Raw genomic sequence first — 20,872 nt, forward strand, 5'->3', positions numbered from 1 at the left:
TGCCCTGGGAGCAAGAAAACATTATACCTTAGTAAGGGGTGCCAAAATAAACTCTGTAAAAGATATACTAAACTCATACTAATGATTACCTGTCTGTTTGTCATTTATGGTTGAGGTCCTGAGTTTTCTTTACTCCCCTATGGCAGAGCCTCTTACGGCAAGTCTGTAATGCCTGCATAGGCCTAGTCAGCTAGATGACAGACATGGAGCCGTGTAAGTGTTGTGGTGATGTTTGACATGTAGTTTGCTTGCGATATCCTCGCTCGAATCGCCAAGGAGTAGGATAAATTTCTAGATAACGTTTATGGGATGACTGCCGCCCATGAGGTTACGCTTTAGCCTGCGAACACAGGTGATGAATGAGAACACGATATTTCCCCCCAGAATATAAGCTTTTACCCAGAAGCTTTCACGATGGCCAATAAATCTTGCTGCAAGCCCTAGGGCATTGCAAAGGATACCAGACAACGTTTATGAACTCGATTTCTGCGGTCCCGATTGGAAAATATCAGTCATCACCATCGCTCTAAGTTAGTCGACTACATCCATGTTTCCCCCTGATTACACGTTCAGTTTCCCCTAATAGCAAGACACTATCCTGAATGAATACTCTTCCCCAAACAGCTCTTCTGGTGGAAGACCACGTCTGACGGGGAAAGGATTCGTTGAGGCTTGTGCGGTTCCTCTCTACACTGGATATTGCTTTATATGGCTTTGATAAATAACTCTCGCGTATGTATGGAGGAGGAAGTGTGAGATATGGCTAAGGCGGCCTGTAAATTTGACATGCCACAAGGAGCTATGAATGAGTACGTGCACATGACCTTTCAAACTCCGTCACATCTCAGCGCGCTCGCGGTACTCCATGGCGCAATTCATTTCCCTGTCGCGTGCTATCTTGGATTTGGGGGTTGCTTGGAGACATCCAGTAGTCACGTGCTTGTCATGGTTGGAGTCGAGAGCTTAGTAAGTTTGCACCTGCCTGGAGCTCTAGTTGGCCCGTGCACCTACTGCAAGGCAGAGCTGTGCCTGACGTGGACCTTTCTCGGAATGACCCTGCTGGAGCAAAACACCAACCAATTCATCGCCTCCAACTCTTGTAATTCTCTTGATATCTCCTTTGTTTCTGCACAAACTCTATAATTCCGTCCTCTGGCCCTGTTTATGCCATTGGGCCTACACGGAAATAACGCATTCTCTGCTGCTCGACCATTCTTAGCCCAGCAACCTCTCGCATCGCCGCTCGCATTGCTACGAACCTCTCTAGCACGCCCACACGATCCCTTATACTCTGCCAAGATGCCCGGTATCGTCTCGGCTACCGGCGTCCTCGCCTTCCTTACCGATGAGGAGCCCGAACTCAAGGTCTTCGCTCTGCAGACCCTGAACGACGATATAGATACCGTCTGGACTGAGGTCGCTGCTGTGTTGACACAGATGTACGTCATCTTCGTGTCTCGCCTTCATGGTGTGATAAGCTTTACTAACATTGTCTCCCAGCGAGGCACTCTACGAGGACGAGTCGTTTCCTGAGCGTCAGCTCGCTGCTCTTGTCCTTGCCAAGGTCTACTACCATCTCCAGGCCTACAATGATAGCATGGTCTTTGCCCTCGCCGCCGGCGACCTTTTCAAGCTCGATTCCCCTGGCGAGTTTGAGGAGACCATTATCTCGAAATGTGTCGACCAGTACATTGCAGTAAATGCTGCGAAGAAGGCGGCTCCTCAGGCGTCAAAGAACACCGATCTCCCCGAGCTGGCTACTACCTTCGCCAGCGGCGCTGAGGGTGCTGTCATGTCACCTACTACACCTTTTTCGCAGACAACCCTACCTCCCAAGTCTCTTCTTTCTCGCGACTCGATCGACAACACGATGCTCGAGGCCACCTTCCAGCCTGCTTTCAAGCAAGGCCGCTCTGGCTCTATCGCTGAGCTCCCCGACCAGGCCACTGGCTCGCTTCAGAGAGTCGTTGAGAGACTTTTTGAAAGCTGCCTAGAGCAGGGCCGCTACAGGCAAGTGGTGGGTATTGCGGTTGAGGCCAAGAAACTGGATGTTCTTCGAAGCGTCATCAAGCGCGCTAGCGATGATGAGAAGAAAGCCAAGTCTAACCCTCTCGAAAACTCACCTGGCCCTGCAGAGGATCTAATGGAATACACACTGGGTATTTGCATGGACATCGTCCAGGAGAGAGCCTTTCGAACCGAAATTTTGAGGCTAATTCTCGATCTCCTCAACGACATTCCCAACCCTGATTACTTTGCCATCGCCAAGTGTGTCGTTTACCTTAACTCAGATGAGGAAGCGTCTCGCATGCTCCGTAATCTCGTTGAGAAGGGCGACCGTTCTTCCATCGCCATCGCCTATCAAATTGCTTTTGACCTTTATGACAACGGTACGCAGGAATTTCTCGGCAAGGTTCTTGCATCACTCCCAGCTAGCAAGCCTGTCAAGAAGGAATCAGACGAGAATGGTGAACAATCCAACGAGGGCGAATCTCTGCTTCAGAACAAGCAGGAAGACCCCGAAAACGAGCTTCCCGAACCAGTATCCAAGGCCTATTCCAATATCCGAGAAATTCTTGATGGCAGCAAGACGATCCGTCTTAACCTTGAGTTCCTCTACCGCAACAACCGAACCGATTTGAGCATCCTCAACAAGGTCCGCGACAGTCTCGAGGGCCGAAACTCCATCTTCCACACGGCGGTCACATTTTGCAACGCCTTTATGAACCAAGGAACTACAAACGACAAGTTTTTCCGCGATAACTTGGAGTGGCTGGGCAAGGCAGTCAATTGGTCCAAGTTCACGGCGACTGCTGCTCTCGGTGTTATTCACCGCGGAAACCTTTCTCAATCTAGAAAGCTCCTCGAACCTTATCTTCCCCGACAAGGTGGCCTCAGCAGCGGCTCTATCTTTAGCCAGGGTGGCGCTCTCTACGCATACGGACTGATCCACGCCAACCACGGAGCCGATGCTCTGGACTACCTCAAGGAGCAGTTTGGCCAGGCTGAGGAAGAGGTCGTTCAGCATGGTGGTGCTTTGGGTCTGGGTATTGCTGGCATGGCCACTGGCGACTGGGAAATTTTTGAGAAGCTCCGAGAAATCCTCTTCCAGGATTCTGCACTTAATGGTGAGGCTGTTGGTTTGGCCATGGGTCTTATCATGCTTGGCACTGGAAATGTCAAGGCTCTGGAGGATATGATTACATATGCGCATGAAACTACGCATGAGAAGATTGTCCGTGGCCTTGCTATTGGTATGGCACTTATTATGTTTGGCCGTCAAGAAGGAGCCGATGTTCTTATTGAAGGACTTCTCAACGACCCTGATCCCACGCTGCGATACGGTGGTATCATGACTGTTGCTCTTGCCTACTGCGGTACTGGCAGCAACAAGGCTATCCGAAAGCTCCTTCATATTGCTGTTAGCGATGTCAACGATGATGTCCGCCGTATCGCCGTTATGAGTCTGGGCTTCATCCTCTTCCGCAAGCCTGGAAGCGTGCCTCGTATGGTTGAGCTCCTTTCTGAATCATATAACCCTCACGTGCGATACGGTTCCGCCATGGCTCTGGGTATCTCATGCGCTGGCACAGGCCTGGACGAGGCGATTGACCTGCTCGAACCTATGATGAAGGACCCCACAGACTTTGTCCGACAGGGTGCCCTCATTTCTCTTGCTATGATTCTTGTTCAGCAGAACGAGGTCATGAACCCCAAGGTTTCATCGATCCGCAAGACTCTGAAGAAGGTGGTTGGCGACCGTCACGAGGATGCCATGACCAAGTTTGGTGCTGCTCTCGCGCTTGGTATCATTGATGCTGGTGGCCGCAACTGCACTATCGGCCTCCAGACCCAAACTGGCAACCTCAATATGGCCGGCATTGTTGGCATGGCTGTATTCACACAATACTGGTACTGGTTCCCCTTCACCCACTTCCTGTCGCTAAGCTTCTCTCCCACGTCCATCATTGGACTTGATCACGATCTCGAGATGCCTAACTTCAAGTTCCACTGTGCTACAAGACCTAGCCTTTTCGATTACCCTCCCGAGCAAGAAGTCAAGACGGAAGAAGGTCCTGCTCTGATTGCCACCGCAATTCTATCAACAACTGCGCAGGCCAAGCGACGGGCTCAGAAGAAGGAGCGTGCTCAGCGAAGAGAGAGCATGGAAATCGACACCGCCCCCCCTAAGAGTGGGGGCGACAAGATGGACGTGGACGAGGACAAGAAGGCGGATGAGGCTAAGGATAAGAAGGAAGAGCAAGAGAAGGAACAGGCGGCTTCTGCTGATACCAAGAAGAAGCCCGAGAAGGAGAAGGTTGGCTATGAAATCGAGAACATGACCCGAGTTCTTCCTGGTCAACTCAAGTATATCAGCTTCCCTGCTGGCCGATACAAGCCCGTCAAGAAGGTGAGCATACATGTCTTGCTGCGTAGTTTGCATTGCTAATATTTTACAGCCTACTGGTGGTCCCCTGCTTCTGCACGATAGTCAGCCCGACGAGGAGAAGAGTTTACTTGAGGAGAAGCTGAAGAAGGTTACAACTGAACGTGCCCCTGTGGCAGGCCAACAAACTGGACGGGGCGGACGTGGCGGAGCTCAACGTGCTGTGCTTGACAGTCTTGCTGAGTCTCGGGGAGGAGCCAACAGCGCTATGCTTGGACAGTTGCTTCGCAACCAGGGCCGATCGCCATTTGGTTTGCTCGACGCTGAGCCACAGACTCCTGGTGGCAACGCCTCAGGCGCCGCTGCTGCTGCGGGTGTATTGACGGCCGTCGACGAAGACTCCGAAGACGATGAAGAGGCTCCTGTTCCCAAGGAGTTCGAGTACTTCACCGATGCTGGGGAGGATGACGATGATGACGACGAGTAGGGGTGAATATGTCTCGAAGCAGTTCAAAAGCGAGGGCGATACTGTGGAGATAGTTGGATTGTACACTTAGAAGGGCAGATCATGCGAATAGAGCGGGTACGGAGCGAAGGCTGATGTACAATATGCCTGGGGACGATGTATTCACTTAGTCGAGAATAGAATTGGGTGGTTTACCACCTGTGATCTTATTTTGCCATCAATTCGATTAGAGAATGTTGAATACATTCTGATGTAAGTCGTTCTAACAATTAAGCACCCATTGTGTGTATGGCTGTAATGACCGCCATATATCGCTCGTCCAGTAACAAACCCATTCGCCTGCTCAAACTCCAACCATAGGTAACGACAAAACCCATTGCCAATGCTATTCAACCAATTCTACACTTTTGTTTCTGACCCCGTAGGACCATCATCGCAAATCCTCACGCGATGCCACGCTGTAGCAAGATTACCGCGAATATTCCAAGTTGCTGCGTGGCTCTCTGGTTGCGTGTTGTACACCTCGTCCGTGGCTTTCACAACAAACGTCGCACATCGCTTCCCAGATGGCGCAGGTTCAAACGCCTCTAACGGGACCGCACCGTCAAACTTCCATCTCCGCCAAGCCCAGGCTGCGTGACCATAGCAAGGCGATTCCTCGCCCTCTTTTGTGGAACAGTCGGGAAGGATGGAGGCTTGAGACCAGTTTTTGCCGTTATCAAAGGAGACGTCGACACGGACGATGGCGCGGCCTCCGCCGGAGTATGCGTAGCCAGCCAATGAAGCTGGTTTCGTATAAGTGTGAGAATTGCCATCTTTGGCTGTCCAATCGCCAAGTTGGCACTTTGTAATGGCGCTTTGGACAGGTAATTCTTGAATGGCGGGTGCTGCATCCCAGTCTACTTTGGTCTGGTTCGGGCCAAAACACTTGTAATCACGTCGCTGCCACTGAGAAGTGCTCTCCTCGTCACTCAGCGTGACATGATTCAACCATTTGACAGATCGCGCAGCAACATGACCAGGAACAATAGCTCGTAGGGGAAACCCGTGATCGCGCGGGAGAGTCTGGCCGTTCATTTTGTAGGCGAGTATCACGTCGCCTTGGGGATCAATAGCCTTTTTGATAGGGATCGATGCACCGTAAGCTTCTAGGCCGTTGAACTGAACGTGCTTTGCCTCTGATTCTCCAGTGAGGCCTGAATGTAGATCAAAGCCTGCATCTGCCAGGACGTCAGAGAGTAAGACGCCTTCCCAGCAGGCGTTTGAGATAGCTCCAGCAGTCCAAGGAAGACCATTTGTTTTGCGGCCAGATTCCTCGTTCATGTGTTTCCGGCGGTTGCCGGAGCATTGAAGAGAGGCTGTGACTTTGTGGGATTTGAAGCGGTTCTTTAGGTCCGCGAGGGTGTATTCTTTTGTGGTTCCATCAGGGAGTTCTATCGTGAGATTATGATCATTCGGGTCCTCGGCGATTGATGGCACCCACATGTGGTTGCGCACGTAGAAAAGGTCGTTAGGCGTGAGAAAGTCATTCGTCATAGCATAGGCTGGCGTCTCTGCGTTTCTGGGCTTCTGCGTCATTGTAATCAAGTCTGGATGTCGAACTGGATCATCCGAGAAAGGATCCTCGATCTCTTGTCGCGCCGGTCGCCCATCGACGAGGTCTGCCGGGTCGACGTACCCAATCAGGTACTGATTTAAAATATCGTAGACATAGTCGTTTTTGTGTATAGAAAAGATATCCCAGTAGGGGTCAATGGAACCGCCAGCAGCGCGAAGGATAACATCGCCGCCAGGATGCGCGCCTATCCATTCAGTGATATCGTAGACTTTATCGCGGTGGATGACCCAGGGGTGATCAGAATGAGCATCGTGCTTGCGCACTTCATTGATGCGATATCGAGGAAGCGAAGGATCTCGAGGATCATGGTCGTTTTCGTCATGGGCGATGGCGTCGCATCGCGTAGGAGATTGTTGCGCGAAGCTGTATGCGAGGTAGAAGGAAGCTGCTCCAGCGAGTAGAAACGCGAAGGAAGTGCCTGGATCTCTCGATATCGTCGCAGACTTATCGGAAGCAGGGGGTTTAGTTGATGCAGATCTTGTGAGTCGTGTTGCGATGAAGGTGCGAGATTGTACCCTCGCGGGAGCTTGTGATGTAGGGATAGATAAAGATCGTAGGGGTCGTAGCTGGCTGGCCAAGCGCCGTGTTGATCGCGAGAACATGGCTACAGAAGAACTAAAAGAGAATTACTCCAATAAAGAGCAACAATGCATCGCCAAAAACACTTTGTGAGCGCTGTCGCAAAACGAAACAAATCTCTAGTAGACGTCACAGTGGACTACTCGCGATGGATCTCTAACAAAAAATGACGTCGGGGAATATCTCGGAGAACAACCATCGAAACTGTGAGATGAAGAATCTCACTTTATATAAAGTTAAGCCCTTTTCTAAAGTATTTCATGATAAGCCCAGCGGTGAGCAACGTGACACGTGAACAAGAAGAGCGAGTCAGAAGAAGGCAATTAATTACCTGAGATGAGATGCCGAGACAACCTAGCATCGTGACTTACAACAGGTCGCTTTCTTGAGGTTGGTTCACAGAGCGTGGACATTATTTTGGTCGCCGATCAAATTGCAATCGCCGACTGTTTTGCTAGTAAAAGTTACGTCACTTGACACATCCCGAGAAAATATCATTGGTCGACACGCCGAAAGACGCCCGGAATGGAAGGTAAACTGCCCCCTGTGGGTGCTACGGCTCAGTGATGGTACCCCTGTAATCGCCCTGCAGCCACTTTTAAGCGGCACAACTGCCGGTCAGCCAAATGTTAGTAACTTCGTATCAATCCCCGACGACAAAGATATCGATATCTCTGTGTTCTTGACCAGATAGACAACGCCCGTTTTCTAAAATGGCATAAACGCTATTACTTTCTTAATGGCTGCTGTCCAGCTAGAGGGTATGCTAAACCAAGCTTTATATCGGCAAACAGACTTGTGTCTGGGCACGAAAATAGCTTCGTGTACTGTGCTGTGCTGTGTGTCTGTGTAAGTTGCACAGATGCCAATCGCCGGAAACTTGTCCTTGGCCTTTCTTCTGTTAGCCAAGGCAATTTGCTGTCCCTCGACAAATATGGAAAGAGATCTGATGCTCCCCTCGATTGTTGAGACTGTTGGCTTGCTGCATGGCTTAGGTTGTCGCACATTTGCTTGCCCCGTGTCAAAGGCATATACCATATGCCAGCTTCAATCTGTAGATTATGATAAGGATGATTATTGACATCGAGTCCTCGCTTACTGTGATAAGAAACGTAAATCAAGTCCAGCTTGAGAAGAGAACTCTCTTCTCTTTCATCAGATATGTACGGTTCGGTCTTGGACCGGATTCAATGTTTTCGGCATCCGTCGCTAGTGTAGCTTGAACAGGGAATAGAGACACCCAGTTCTTCAAAATGTCAACGATCAAGTTCCTCATCCCCAGCTGTCAAAAAAAAAAAAAAAAGTGCTTATCCAATCCATACCTGAGACCAGACGGGTGTGATTTCTGTTACATCTCTTTGTGCTTGTATTTATTGCTTGCGCTTAGCGTTTTCTACGTAGTTGATATTGACAAGGCTGTCTCATCCTCATCAACACCAACCAACCACACAGTCAGTCAGTATCTTGACTTTACAATGAAAAACCTACCCATAATACTTCGGTCAATTACTACAAGTCATCAAACCCGCATCATTCACAAAAAGGAAGAATCAGCAAAAAACATTTACTAACTTTTCTCTGCTTGTGTCTCTGCTAACCACTTCACGGAGAATTGCTAATTAGGATTTTTAAACCCAGGCAAGGTTCAACCAACCACAACTGAGAATTTATCTCGAGAGGCTAGATTTTTGCAAAGGCGCGCTCAATGAAACTACACTTTCAGTCACACGATGCTGATTTTAAACCTTATGCAGCATTAAACCGAGCTCAACGAGGCGTCTTTGTACAGTGTGTTATACAGTGTCAATATTTCGAATTCACTGTGGCTTTCTGCATGTATAAATTGCATCGAATCTCTCCACATCTCTCTGTCCATTTCTACCTCAGCTCATTTATAAAGTAGTATCGATATTTCGGGAGCTCATTTGTAGTATTTTCGGCTTGACCTATGATGAGCACTTGGCATCAGAGAGCAAAGTTCAGCTTCTACACTTGAACATGATGTATCCGTGAACTGAGGTCACAGAATGTTTTGGTCTTTTTGGCCGAGTTGGCAAGTGCCAATAAATCACTGGTTGTGTCATGGTCAATCACATATCGAGGTCAGCCATCGCTTTCCAGCCAGACAGGAAAGATAACACATAATAATATCCATAGGGTCGAAGAGAATTACTGATGCAGTCCCCATATCTCTGCTGGGCTCTGTTTGGTCTGTTGTTATACTGTTCCGGAGGAAATCTGTTACTACTGGAGATTTCGTAAATGCATCACAAGCAAGCCCATATTTTTGTATCTTGTGTTTTATGCTGTAAAGTGCCCGAGCTTCTCTCTATTTCAATGTAATCAACCACAACTGGCCCGTATCCAAGGTAGGCCAAGACTCAATATGTTCAACTCTGTGAAAATGTCGCCTTTTCCAACTGAAGTCTGACGGAAGATGAGCTCAAATGTGACCGAGCAGCTACGGGCAAGCCCATATAAGGTACCTCACTATAGCAATTCTGAAGAAGGAAAGAAAACACTTCCTTCGCAATGCTAGCACCCTGGCCTTGACCCTCGTTACCCGCGTAGGTATCTACCTGCGCTGTAGCTTATGACAGGCAACTACTATACAGATATGCCTACCTCTTAAGTCTTTTGTGTCTACCCGAGTAAGTACTTAGGCAAGTGAATAGTGTCAAGGTCTTGCCTTGGATTGTTAGTAGACGTCAAGACTGCATTTAGTAGACCCAGTCATTGCTTATTGCCTGCCATGTTTGATGTTCAGTACGGCAGTTACGCTAGTCACTTGTTTCCTGATAATAGTAAAAGGGCTAGAGGTTCCTACTTACCTTAGCAAAATAAAGTCTTGATACTTGAGGCAGGAGTGATCATTCTGAGGATATGGTCTCTCTTCTCGTCCTCCTCTTCTTCAATCCTCATCATCTTCTCCCCATCATCTTCATCCTCTTCATCCTCTTCATCCTCTTCTTCTTCTTCTTCTTCCTCATCGTCCTCTCCCTCACCTTTCTTCTTCAATCCTCATCATCTTCTCCCCATCATCCTCGTCCTCCTCGTCCTCCTCGTCCTCCTCCTCTTCTCCTTCTTCCTCTTCCTACTCTTCTTCCTCCTCCTCTTCATCATCATCATCTTCTCCCCATCATCATCGCCATCCTCCTCGTCTTCCTCTTACACCTCGATGACACATTACATCCCCTTCTGTAGTAACCTTTACGGTCACAACGCCTTTTTACACAAATGACATCTTCATTCCTCAATAACCTTACAGTCGACCTGTCTTGGTTCGCAGCAATATTACATCAAGTTTATCCTTAAGGTGCGTTTCTTGGTGAAGACACAGATGAGCTCCCAGAGGCGGTGGGAGGGTCCAGGCTTCAGAGGCATGAACATCCCACCGCCAGAGATGATTTCGTTACTACATCTGAAAGGAGCGCACGTTAGTCGTCGGCCCTGGCTGGCGCGCTCTATATTATGGGAAACTCTCTCTAGGTTCAACAGCATCGGCTCCGCCTCAAACCACGCATATCCACTTGCAAGGCCGCTACCGAACCTCGAATCCCATCTCAGACAATACTCTCTCCAACCAGTCAAGCAACTCAGTCTAGACAAGCCATATTACCTTTGAACGCTTATCCAACATCGGTCCTACTACCTTTCTCGAAGCACATGCCACCTTACACTAAGGCCAATGTCCCTGCAGTTCCGTCCAGGTAGGTGCCTTCTGACCATAATGGACCACCCTCTGACCCTGTATAGCTTGTTCATCTGCGTTATACGATTTGACTTGGCACGGAACCGAGCACCAAATATTGACGAACTCATTGATGGCTCTCCTTAAAGCGCTATACATATGCCCTACGCCTCGTACAAAATACACCGTGCACAATCGCCGGACATATTTGCTTGGACTGTTTCCTGCATTCACGCCAAGGTAAGTCACCTACCATCTGCATCCTGTATGAATACGAACCTAATAGCCTTTCTCACTTCAGATCGACAAGTTCCTTGTGGGCTTGCATATTCTTTCTTCAAATATAATTCTGCAGCCCCTCATTACCAAGTCAGCAAGGACGGACGGTGGAAATAAGAGCTCAGCTTGCGAGGTATGCGAAACACAAGCGGATCATCTAGTTTCTCAGTGAGGCCAACAACAAAGAACGTAGTTCTTTTTCTTCTCGATCTGGGCGCTCAGGATCACATTTACGCATTTGCATAAACGGCTGTCTACCAGGTCGCATCCGGGGCAGCGTCAACAGTCAAGGCAGCTTCAAAGCCTTCAGGGACATCGCTGATTGGCCACCTCAAGACGTCCACCTGTTTCGTACCCGACTAGTGGCAGCCGGCCCCCAGGGCGAAGGAGTTGACGGGGCTGACGGAGAAGATGGAGGATTGGAACATTGAGGGAAGGTTGAAAGGAATCGCGGTTGGACAACAGCGTTGGTAGCCTTGTGGAAAAGTTAGTCTGGCCAAGGCTTCGTTGAGGGGACTGGTGAATTAGGCTCAGGTCAATTTCAACTCAGCGGATTACTTGTGAAAGTTTTGTACAGCGTGTGTGTAGTATCTCAAAGGATCAGTTGCGACAGAGATTTTGGTCAACCAGAGGAAGAAATCACAATGTCAACATGACCTGCCTACCAGAATACCAGTATGAAACAAAGAGCTCTGCAAGTGTCTTGACTACCTGTATAAGGAGGAGTCTTCCTAATGTCCGCATCGGCCTGGTGGTGGGCATTGGTGGTGGGAGCCTAACAAATACTGGCATATAACTCTGATATATTGTTGTAGGAGTCAGAGTTATGTAGTACGATTATACAAAGGGAGTGAAGTCGGGAATGCCGCAGATAAAGGGATGGGAAATTCTGCGGATACTGGACTCGTCCATTCGTAGCTCGATCTCGAACACACGATCACGACATGAACTTACTGGTAGCCAAGCCCCGTCGTTCCTGAGAGAAACGATAGGCGAATACCCTGCATATGACCGACCTGGTAAAGCTGACCTTCTATTCAGATCGTGATACGATCATGATCTTATCCCCTACCTATGGTGGATGTGATAGGCTCAGCTCGAGGAGAGAGAGTTGCGAGTCTCGACTGATCCTGCTATTCACAATGGAGGCATTGCCTCAGGGAATACCGTTATGGAAGATACCGCCTGACGAAATGAGGCTGCTCGAGAACTTAATGTGATCTGCTTCGAGATAGAAGCTGATGGACTGATGGATATTATGCCTTGTCTAGTTATTCGCGGCATTTCAGACTATTCTAATTCTCACAGGAATAAAAATTGGCAACGATATGCATCTGCAACAACCGCAGCCTACGCATACGAGTTCCTGGAAGTTTGGAGAGAAGATCCACGGACTACAGAAATCGATTACCTGCAAAATTCAGCGAGCGATACCCCTTGAGATCACCTCTCGAGTAAATGACCATTCTGCGCAATATCAGACGAATACCATCTCCGCTGCAGCTGCTTCGGCCCTCCTCATAGAGGACTGTGCTCGAAGAAGTCGATATAAAGTGGGAATCATTTGCGCCCTGCCCAAGGAACCAATGGCAGTGAGAGCGGTTTTTGACGAGACTCGCCCTGGTCGAAAGAAGAACAAAGACGACACCAATATGTACGCGTTTGGCAAGATGGGGCACCATGATATTATCGCGACTTGTCTTGCAGAGTATGGAATCAACAGCGCGGCAGTGGTCGCTGTACATATGAAGCGTAGTTTCAGAATTCGTTTCTGCCTTTTGGTCGGCATTGACGGTGGTGTACCCTCAGCACAAGATGATATTTGCCTTGGGGATGTTGTCGTGGGAAAGTATATTGTCTAGCACGATGTGGTCAGAGTGACAGAGGATGAAGGATCCCAAGGGAGAAACCAGCCATTGCAAACTCCTCCAATATTTCTCAAGACAGCTTTCAAGTCTTTGTACTCGGATCCCAATTTACCAATCAAGCCGCTCGAACCCTAACTTCATAGCGTTTCAAGCAAGGAAACGATGTCCCATTATTGCTACCCTGGGAGCCATCGAGCTCGACGAGCAGGAGGAGACTGATGACATCTTAGACGGCAAATATGGCCCTCCCCCCGGCTTGAAACAGCGCCTGGGAGAAACCCAACAAGTGATAACACCAAAGGTGATTTGAACATGTCCTGATTTTCTGCTCTACTGTACTAAGATGGCTCTCGTTGCAGTTGGGTTCGAAGGCCAAGGATTAGTCGAGGTCTACATTTGAGATCAATGTCTCCAAACTTGGATGAGAAAGATTGACAATATAGCGGTATTTCCTTGAGCCTTGGTTGTATGTGATAGATGGAGGCGATGCAATAGTATATCAACGTGCCTTGAATTATGGAGAAGTTCAATGGCATAGCTGGAACCTATCATCTTCATTACATACAGCTCCTACCCCAAGTGCATCTTTCTTCAGCATCCGTTACAACACCATTCATGGGCCATAGAATGGTGATTGGCAAAACGATTACATTACTGACCCGAATTTGGTCAACGTACTCTCTGCTTTACATCTTTGCTCTGATGTTTATATTACTGGTATAGTACCTTCACTTCATCCTCGTCGAAGCCAACCATCTCGGAGCCTTACTCCACAAACTGATATGAGTGATCAATTAGGCCCACAATACTCACAAGAGACAAAAAATTGAGCAAAAAACATACAACACCGGGGATTCGCTGGTCGTCACCGACCCAACTACTAATCCAGCGCTTCGCAGCTTGACTATGGGAGAGCGGACGGGATCCCGTATTTTCTACGAGCTTTGGTCGTATGTGATAGACGGTGGTGATGCAACAGTATATATCGATAGGTTTTGAGTCATGCAGGAACCCCGACTGGAATATCTATCACTTACACTCATCCGATAGCCAGACAGCAGATAAACATTGGCTTTGTATTTCTACTGTAATTCTACAGCGTATTCCGTGCCCAGTAATGTCTCCTTCCAAGCCTGCTCGAATCATCGAAAACTCCGTATCGACCGTCCAGATTCTTCTATCTGAACCATCGATCAACACCCAGCATGTTCTTCCAGCAAGGCTGATCCGCCCAAAGTAAGTTAACCAAACGTTGACTCTCAACCAGCACAAAGCATTCAAAGACATCCCATACGAATACAGTATTAGTCGCCACCACCTCCTCCACCGCCTCCATCGAAACCACCAGATCCAAAGCCACCAGAGTCAAAGCCACCAGAGCCAGTGTGGCCGAAATCATAAGAATGCGACCCATAATCATGACTATGGGAGTTGCTATGACTGTGACTGTGGCTAGTATCATGGCCGTGGCCATGACGAAGCGACCACCAATGGCTACGGCCGGCTGAAGCCGAACTCGAACCAGCGCCGTGGTGGTTATTTGTCGAGCTAGAACCTGCGTTCTCGGTAGACAAGCCTCCGGGATTGGAGATACCCAAAGCGTTATCGTGTTCAGAAGAGTCGCCTCGGTTAGACCCTGAGCTGGCCCCACGAACAGGAGCAGATACGAAGCCTTGGCCCGCGCTGAAGTCGGCAACTTGAGGAAGAACGGTGGTATCGACGGCCTTGCCTTTGGAATTACTCCTCCTAGTCTTATCTGAAGCAAAGGCGATCTTGGGCGACGAGGCACCATTAAATACCCCGATGGGTCTCCCGCTCTGGAGTCTGGCGTCCAGTTCGATTCCGTCCTGGTCTGCCTTCTTCACCACGCGCTTGTTTTTCTTGGAGCGGAAGAGATTCGCGAACTTGATCCATAGTTGCCTCAAGTTGTCCGAGCTACACATGATACAAGGCATGCGGAAGAGTGTTCGGAAAAACGATCCACAACTCTTCTTGTCTTCCTTGAACTCGCCAGTGCGTCTCTTGTCGAGAAGATCTCGGAGTACGAGTCCCATGAAGAGGCCCAAGATGGCTGCGAGAAGTGCCAAGGCAATGATGCCATCCCTGTTGGGGTAGAAGATCGGAGAGTCATGGGCTTTGGTGGTGGTGTTGTTTTGTGAGGCTTCGGTGGTGTCGTTGTTTTGTGTCCAGTTTCTGGCGACTAATATATGGGTTGGCATGGTCAAGCTGCTTCTGACTCTTGTAGATAATGAAGGGATGACGACATCGGGGTCCAGGACCGTCATAGGGGTTGAGGACAACATGATCGCGGATACGAAGTTGATGAAAGTGATGTTTGCTGAGCCTAGGGAGTCCAAGAAGAGCATGTAATCATGAGAGGCGGAAGGACTTGAGGATAAACGGAGAGAGAAGTTGGAGTCGAAGGAGAGAAAAGATACAACGTATTTAAAGATTTTAATCTTTATGCCGAAAGTTTCATTTGAGAGTTTATGAGAATATTGGATATTGCGCGCACGAAAGCTTCGTGCTTGAGGAGAGTTACTTAGAAGAACTCACTGGGTTATACTGGGGACAAGGCATTGGGTGCAATGCCTTCCACTCACAGACTTCCTCCTTCCTCCTGAAAGTCAGACTGATTTAGACTTCTTGAGAAGTCACGATACCGCAATATTTTGCCATGATGACTTCAGACAGAAAACCTTGAGGAACGAACCTTTTCGTTGTAATGTTTTTCCCTTACCATGTTGAACCAAGATGTCTTACATGACAAGCAGCAGACTCTATGGACCGCACGCACATGATTATTATATTCCACATATTGCCAAATGAAAGCGGTTCAAATGATGAAGTGTATTGTTTCGACTTTCATTCACCAGAGTTAAAGTATTGAATGCTGTGCGCCCAGGTGTAAATATTGCTGCAAAATGGAGAGTTCGGATCGAGTGGTTGATACGACAAGTGAAATAACTTCCAAATAATGATTAGCAGCAAAGAGATACTCAAAGAAGAAACGACAAGACACCTCAGGCAATAAGATTGGAACTTTCCGCCGTCAAATACTGTACGGGCAGTAGAGTAGGTAGACTACATGAATCGTACGACTGATGTTAGGGATTGACTAACCTGTACTTACTTCATAATAGATGTCTTACTTCTAAGTCACCAGACGGACCAAAGTTTATATTCTCTGCGTAAGCTTTAGCCCAAGAAACGACGACTTGTTCAATAATCCCTCACATCTTGGACCTCGCATTGTTTGATTATCTATCCCTTGATCTAATCCCTATAGAGAAATGGGTACAGTCTGCGCCAGTGCCAGTGCCAGTGACAGGGCAGTGACAGCGACAGCCTCAGTGTCAGAGTCAGTGTCGCCGCAATGGGGACTCCAGTATCATTATCGCCCTCTATATCGCCCTCCACATCCGTAACCTCCCTCCTCCGTCGCGTTGGCTCAACCAAGACCAGGAATGACATTTCTGAGCGTCTCGAGACTCTGAGGATGAGTGCGTCTCCAGTCTTTACCTCTGCATCGCAAACCCAACAACTCGGCTGACCTCATAATGCCCCTTCAAGGCAGTGCCAAAGCGCGCACAAGAAGTGTTTCTAATCCATCATCTTGGAGGAATCGTTCACAGCCTTCTACGCCTGTTGCTACTGTGTTTCCTGGTCTGGGTGTATCGCAGAGTGCGCACCGCCAAGGGCTCCCAGCTTGGGATCGGACACTTGATGCTGTGTATCATGGCGCTTTTGAGAAAGCGAGTTTCGAAAAGGTGCTTATTTCTTTCTATGAGAACCACGCGAGAGAGAAACCAAGTTCTGGGTATTTCCGACTTCCTGATTCTGTGCGGTACCGGATCTGTCGCTATCTACTCCCGCCCTGCGACAAGCCCCTGCGTTTGAACAAACATGCACTTAGCCGTGATGTTTGGCGCAAAGAAGACTTTGAGTCACCTTCATCGACATTACTGCAAATAGCTTCTTACCTTGAAGTATCTTTTGCATTTCGCGCGGACTTTCTTGTCACATTTCTGCAGAACACGAAACTACACGCCGTCTTGTCGCCATTCACTGGACCGAGAGTAAGCCCACTTGCAACAACATGGCTTAACAACTACGGTATGTACGCAAACAACATCGTCATCGAACTCGACATGACGCATTTGGGCTGCGGCTCTGATCCTGGCGCTGTAGCGCTGTCGCCAAACGTTGAGCAGATAGAGAAACTGCTCCAAGATTTCATCAATGTACAAATGAAGCGAAAGGAGTCGTGCCCCATGGAGAGCCTGATTCTCCTCTGTCGACGCTTCTACGGAAAACGACCCCAAGCAGCCATTGTCTCGCCGACTCGCGCCATCAGTAGTCGACCAGGCTCACGCTCAGCGTCACGATCAGCATCGCGGAGCGCCAAGACGCCAGAGCCGTACAGTCCAACAGCGATAACACCCCGACGATTCAACTTCGACGAAGACGCTGGAGGCCTACGAAGCCCAACGTTTCCCGATGCCAACAGTCCAACCCATCCACCTGTAGCACCTGTAGCACCTGTAGCACCTGTGGAAGAGTATTGTCCCGACTCGTACCTCCATTTCTGCAACAATATCCTGCATCTTAAGGGTCGCATCGGTTCAGTCCGCATGTGCGGTTTCAGCGAGAAGTACACAGCGCCATTCATGGGGACGTTGTTCTCCAATAACAGCAAGATTACGAAGAGTTACGCATATCGTGTTGCGCCATCGACGATATGGCCTAAACTCGTCGGCCAGAAGTCCTACGTCGATACGGGGAATGGAAATCTCTCGCTCGATGACCACGCAGTCACCGCTACCAAAGACGTCCCCAGCACCTTGCGCATCTGGGAAGGCTGTGTACAGCTTCCTCCTCCTCAAATCGACGCAAACGGAGATATGCTCCTCCCTGCCATCGTGGGCGATCTACAGAAGCTGAGGAGCACTCGTGAGAGAAGTGCGACTAGCTTATCGGAGCGCACATGCGAGGATCTACGAAAGGAGGGCTCGAAGGGCGATACGTTGGACAAGAGGACTATTGCGTGGTTCAAGAGCAACTACGGAAAGGGGAAGCTCAAGAAGAAGAGAGTCTTGAGCAGAGACGCTGCTACAACGTATTGACGCGGCGGCACGTGGCTGAAAATTGGAGAACAGATTATGTGTACGATATATTCAACAATGATTATGATAGGCCGTTTAGATTCATTAGGTCATACAAGCACGGCTCTTCGTGCTATCTAGAGAAACAAAAGAACTCTAACTAGACTCCGCCTTTTCATGGACAAATATCCTTACTGCTTTTGTAGAGACTATCGAGAGTTAGCAACAAACCCTCCATCTAAAGTATACGGGGACTGTGTGTAAACTTACGATCGCAAACTTGCTTCTGGCCCTAATTTTGCCTCCAAAAAACACCAGAACCCATGGAATAAGTGTCAGAACTGAAGCAATACCACCCAGCACACAACCAGCGTTTCTCAAACCGAGATTGTCAAATATGATGCCCGTCAACACAGGGAATATGCCACCAAGCACATTGCGACAGAAACTTTGTGCGGCAAGGGCTGAAGAGGCGTACATGTGATATGTATCAGCAAGGTAGTTGAACGTAGCAAGGTAGACAGAGTAAATGCCCCAATTTGCGAAGCCAATACCAATAGCTTGTGTATAGTGACTCGTGCTAATGGGACTTAAGAAGGCGACGAATAAGCCAGCAGGGAGTAAGAGGGCAGTGAGACAGGAAAAGTACAGTCGTGCCTCGGGGGAATCAGCAGGGAAATGCTTCCTCATGAATCGCCAGAAACGGGAAACCTCCTTCTCGTCAACGTGTCCGCTCCAGAGAGGATGCTTCATCAGATTCTCTTGAAGAACGCCGACCACGGTCGCGATAATAGCAGATGCCATCATCGCAACATAGATGCGCATCGACATGTTGAAGTTGTCAGAGTAGAGATAGGGTACGATGGAGAAGGACAGATAGAGGACGGCCCAAGAGAAGGCAGCCCAGAGGGAAAAGAAAAAGACAACTGGTTCGGTGAACAAGAGGTGAAAGGGTCGCATGATGGAGGTGGCCATCATTTGTCGAAGAGGGGGTCGTTGTTCGTCTGCTTCAACGAGCCATCGTATTCTTCGTAGTTGTGTTGGTCTGTTGTACTCGAGCATCGTTTCGTGCCCTGGCATGGTCTTGACGCTTGAAGATGACGAGCTGCAGGAATCTTCCCGAGGGTCGACCACCCAAAGTCCGTAGACACCTGCATCCTCGAGTTGTTGATACCACTGATTCAACTTCTTAGCTTTGCGCGACAACAAGACCGAGCCTCGCGTTTCTTTAAACAAGATCAAGATGGCAACCAGCAACAGTCCATCGAGAATAACTTGATGCCAGAAAGACCACTTCCAAGCCATTGTATCGTCTTCAAGGTCGTTGACGAAAGCAGCAGACACCAAAGGTCCAAGACCTGTTCCAAACAGTACAAAGCCACTGAAGAGAGCCATCGGGGTATTCCTCTCCTCCTTCTCCCACAGATCAGCAATGACACCGCCCACGACGGAACTAAAGACGGAACCGCCGACACCAACGAAGAAGCGGGCGATCAACATGCCAGCCAAATTGGGCATAACAGAACAGACAGCTTGGGAGATGACGAATACAAAACCAGCGAGGATAAAAACAGGACGTCTACCCCAGATCTCAGAAATGGGGGCGAGTGCCATGGGCGCAATAGCGAAACCAGCACAGAAAGTCGTGATTCCGGCGAGTGTAGCTGTATGACTGGCCCCGATATCTCTAGCCATTGCTCTTGAGGGAGGGGAGTAGGTACCAGCAGTGTATGCAGTCAGCATTGTCGCGATGCACGAGAGCGCGAGGAAGATGTTTTTGCGTGCTCGCGGCAACGTGAAGGGTGAAGCGTAGGGTCGAAGGTCTGGACATGGTGGGAGAGTTTGCGTAGGATTTGAGTCTGATGATGATGGTGGTGGTGGTGGTGAAGGGAGGGGAGTGTCGAGTGTTAGATACAGATAGGATATAGGGTCTTCGCTACCAAGATTTGGTTGTGCTGATGAAGGCGGGAGGGTGCTGCGACCAATCTCGAGGTCGCCCTGGCCCTGAACGGAAGCACCCGCAGGCTGGATCTTATCAGATTCGATCATATCGATAGTTCGTGATGTTCAATATCCAGAAACCGACAATTTACACAGCAGCGAGGGGAGTCCAACGACATCCAAATATTTCACCAGACACACAGCGGTGAGAGGGAGAAGAGCAGAAAGAATGGGAGACACAAGGGCGGATTATAATTATCATAAGAAGGGGACAGGAGCAACGACCGTGTTGTATCCGGAGCGTAAATCCGGGATTATCAAGGGCTGGGTGAGGGTCAAAAGGCGGGATACCAACGAGAATAATGGTGTCTTGGCGCTGTATCCGCCTGCGAGGCCCACGTTTGAGGTGTGACTCGGACACTGGGAAACGCTAACGGAGAATACGTTCTCTCCGATGGGTCATGGAGGACATGTTTGCGCGGCACGGTCAGGTTCAGAGGACAAGGGACGTGTCAGCGGGAGGGCAGTGATATCTCGGGTCGATCAGTGGTTGCGTGTAAGACACAGACACCAGCTGAAGAAACACAAAACTTTCACCGTTGTTACAAGGTCAGTTGCAACAGTGACAAGAGAGGATGTTGGGAAGATGAGGTTTTCCTCTCCCTCTCCGCTCCTACGTATACGACCTCTCGCAGATGAACCCATCCGGGGGCAATGCCGTAGCCATAGCTAGCCCCAGCGCCAAGGCATCGGGAACAAGACGGACGTGAACAAAGCCAAACGCTAAACCCTAGACCAAGCCTCTTTCGCACGCCAAGTTCCCCCCGCCACTAAGCGACCTGCTGGATATTGAGATGCCGCTTCGGCAGCCATTTGATTAGGAAAGCCACGCTCGGATGATAAGAGCCGAGAGGGTATCCAATTGGACCGTGTACCCG

At 49.2% G+C, this 20,872-nt stretch overlaps 6 protein-coding genes and 1 non-coding gene across 7 annotated transcripts; 3 read left to right on the forward strand and 4 right to left on the reverse strand.

Moving 5' to 3' along the window:
• Nucleotides 1-956: 956 nt before the first annotated feature.
• FVEG_12795 (26S proteasome regulatory subunit N2) lies at nt 957-5,171 on the forward strand. Its single transcript, XM_018902169.1, has 3 exons — nt 957-1,439; nt 1,501-4,411; nt 4,461-5,171. Exons 1-3 carry the CDS (start codon nt 1,165-1,167, stop codon nt 4,872-4,874), a joined length of 3,600 nt encoding a protein of 1,199 aa, XP_018760822.1. The 5' UTR covers nt 957-1,164; the 3' UTR covers nt 4,875-5,171.
• On the reverse strand, nt 5,024-7,446 carry FVEG_12794 (sulfite oxidase). The gene has a single exon (XM_018902168.1). It carries the CDS (start codon nt 7,071-7,073, stop codon nt 5,253-5,255), a length of 1,821 nt encoding a protein of 606 aa, XP_018760821.1. The 5' UTR covers nt 7,074-7,446; the 3' UTR covers nt 5,024-5,252.
• Nucleotides 7,447-12,348: 4,902 nt separating this feature from the next.
• On the forward strand, nt 12,349-12,882 carry FVEG_17347 (hypothetical protein; the record flags this gene model as incomplete). Its single annotated transcript, XM_018906601.1, has 1 exon — nt 12,349-12,882. One exon carries the CDS (start codon nt 12,349-12,351, stop codon nt 12,880-12,882), a length of 534 nt encoding a protein of 177 aa, XP_018760820.1.
• An 842-nt stretch (nt 12,883-13,724) lies between these two features.
• Nucleotides 13,725-13,840, reverse strand: FVEG_17346. The gene has a single exon (XR_001989322.1). It is a non-coding gene; the product is annotated as a 5S ribosomal RNA (ribosomal RNA).
• A 200-nt stretch (nt 13,841-14,040) lies between these two features.
• Nucleotides 14,041-15,191, reverse strand: FVEG_12793 (hypothetical protein; the record flags this gene model as incomplete). The annotated part of the gene is made up of 1 exon (XM_018902167.1): nt 14,041-15,191. The coding sequence occupies one exon, from the start codon at nt 15,189-15,191 to the stop codon at nt 14,193-14,195; it is 999 nt and encodes a 332-aa protein (XP_018760819.1). The 3' UTR covers nt 14,041-14,192.
• Nucleotides 15,192-16,065: 874 nt separating this feature from the next.
• Nucleotides 16,066-18,173, forward strand: FVEG_12792 (hypothetical protein). The gene is made up of 2 exons (XM_018902166.1): nt 16,066-16,391; nt 16,462-18,173. Exons 1-2 carry the CDS (start codon nt 16,265-16,267, stop codon nt 18,012-18,014), a joined length of 1,680 nt encoding a protein of 559 aa, XP_018760818.1. The 5' UTR covers nt 16,066-16,264; the 3' UTR covers nt 18,015-18,173.
• FVEG_12791 (hypothetical protein) lies at nt 18,037-20,671 on the reverse strand. The gene is made up of 2 exons (XM_018902165.1): nt 18,264-20,671; nt 18,037-18,202 (listed from the first exon to the last, which is right to left on the reverse strand). Exons 1-2 carry the CDS (start codon nt 20,040-20,042, stop codon nt 18,185-18,187), a joined length of 1,797 nt encoding a protein of 598 aa, XP_018760817.1. The 5' UTR covers nt 20,043-20,671; the 3' UTR covers nt 18,037-18,184.
• Nucleotides 20,672-20,872: the final 201 nt, after the last annotated feature.

The sequence above is a fragment of the Fusarium verticillioides genome, chromosome 3 (genome assembly GCF_000149555.1).
Source record: "Fusarium verticillioides 7600 chromosome 3, whole genome shotgun sequence".
Taxonomy (NCBI): domain Eukaryota; kingdom Fungi; phylum Ascomycota; class Sordariomycetes; order Hypocreales; family Nectriaceae; genus Fusarium; species Fusarium verticillioides.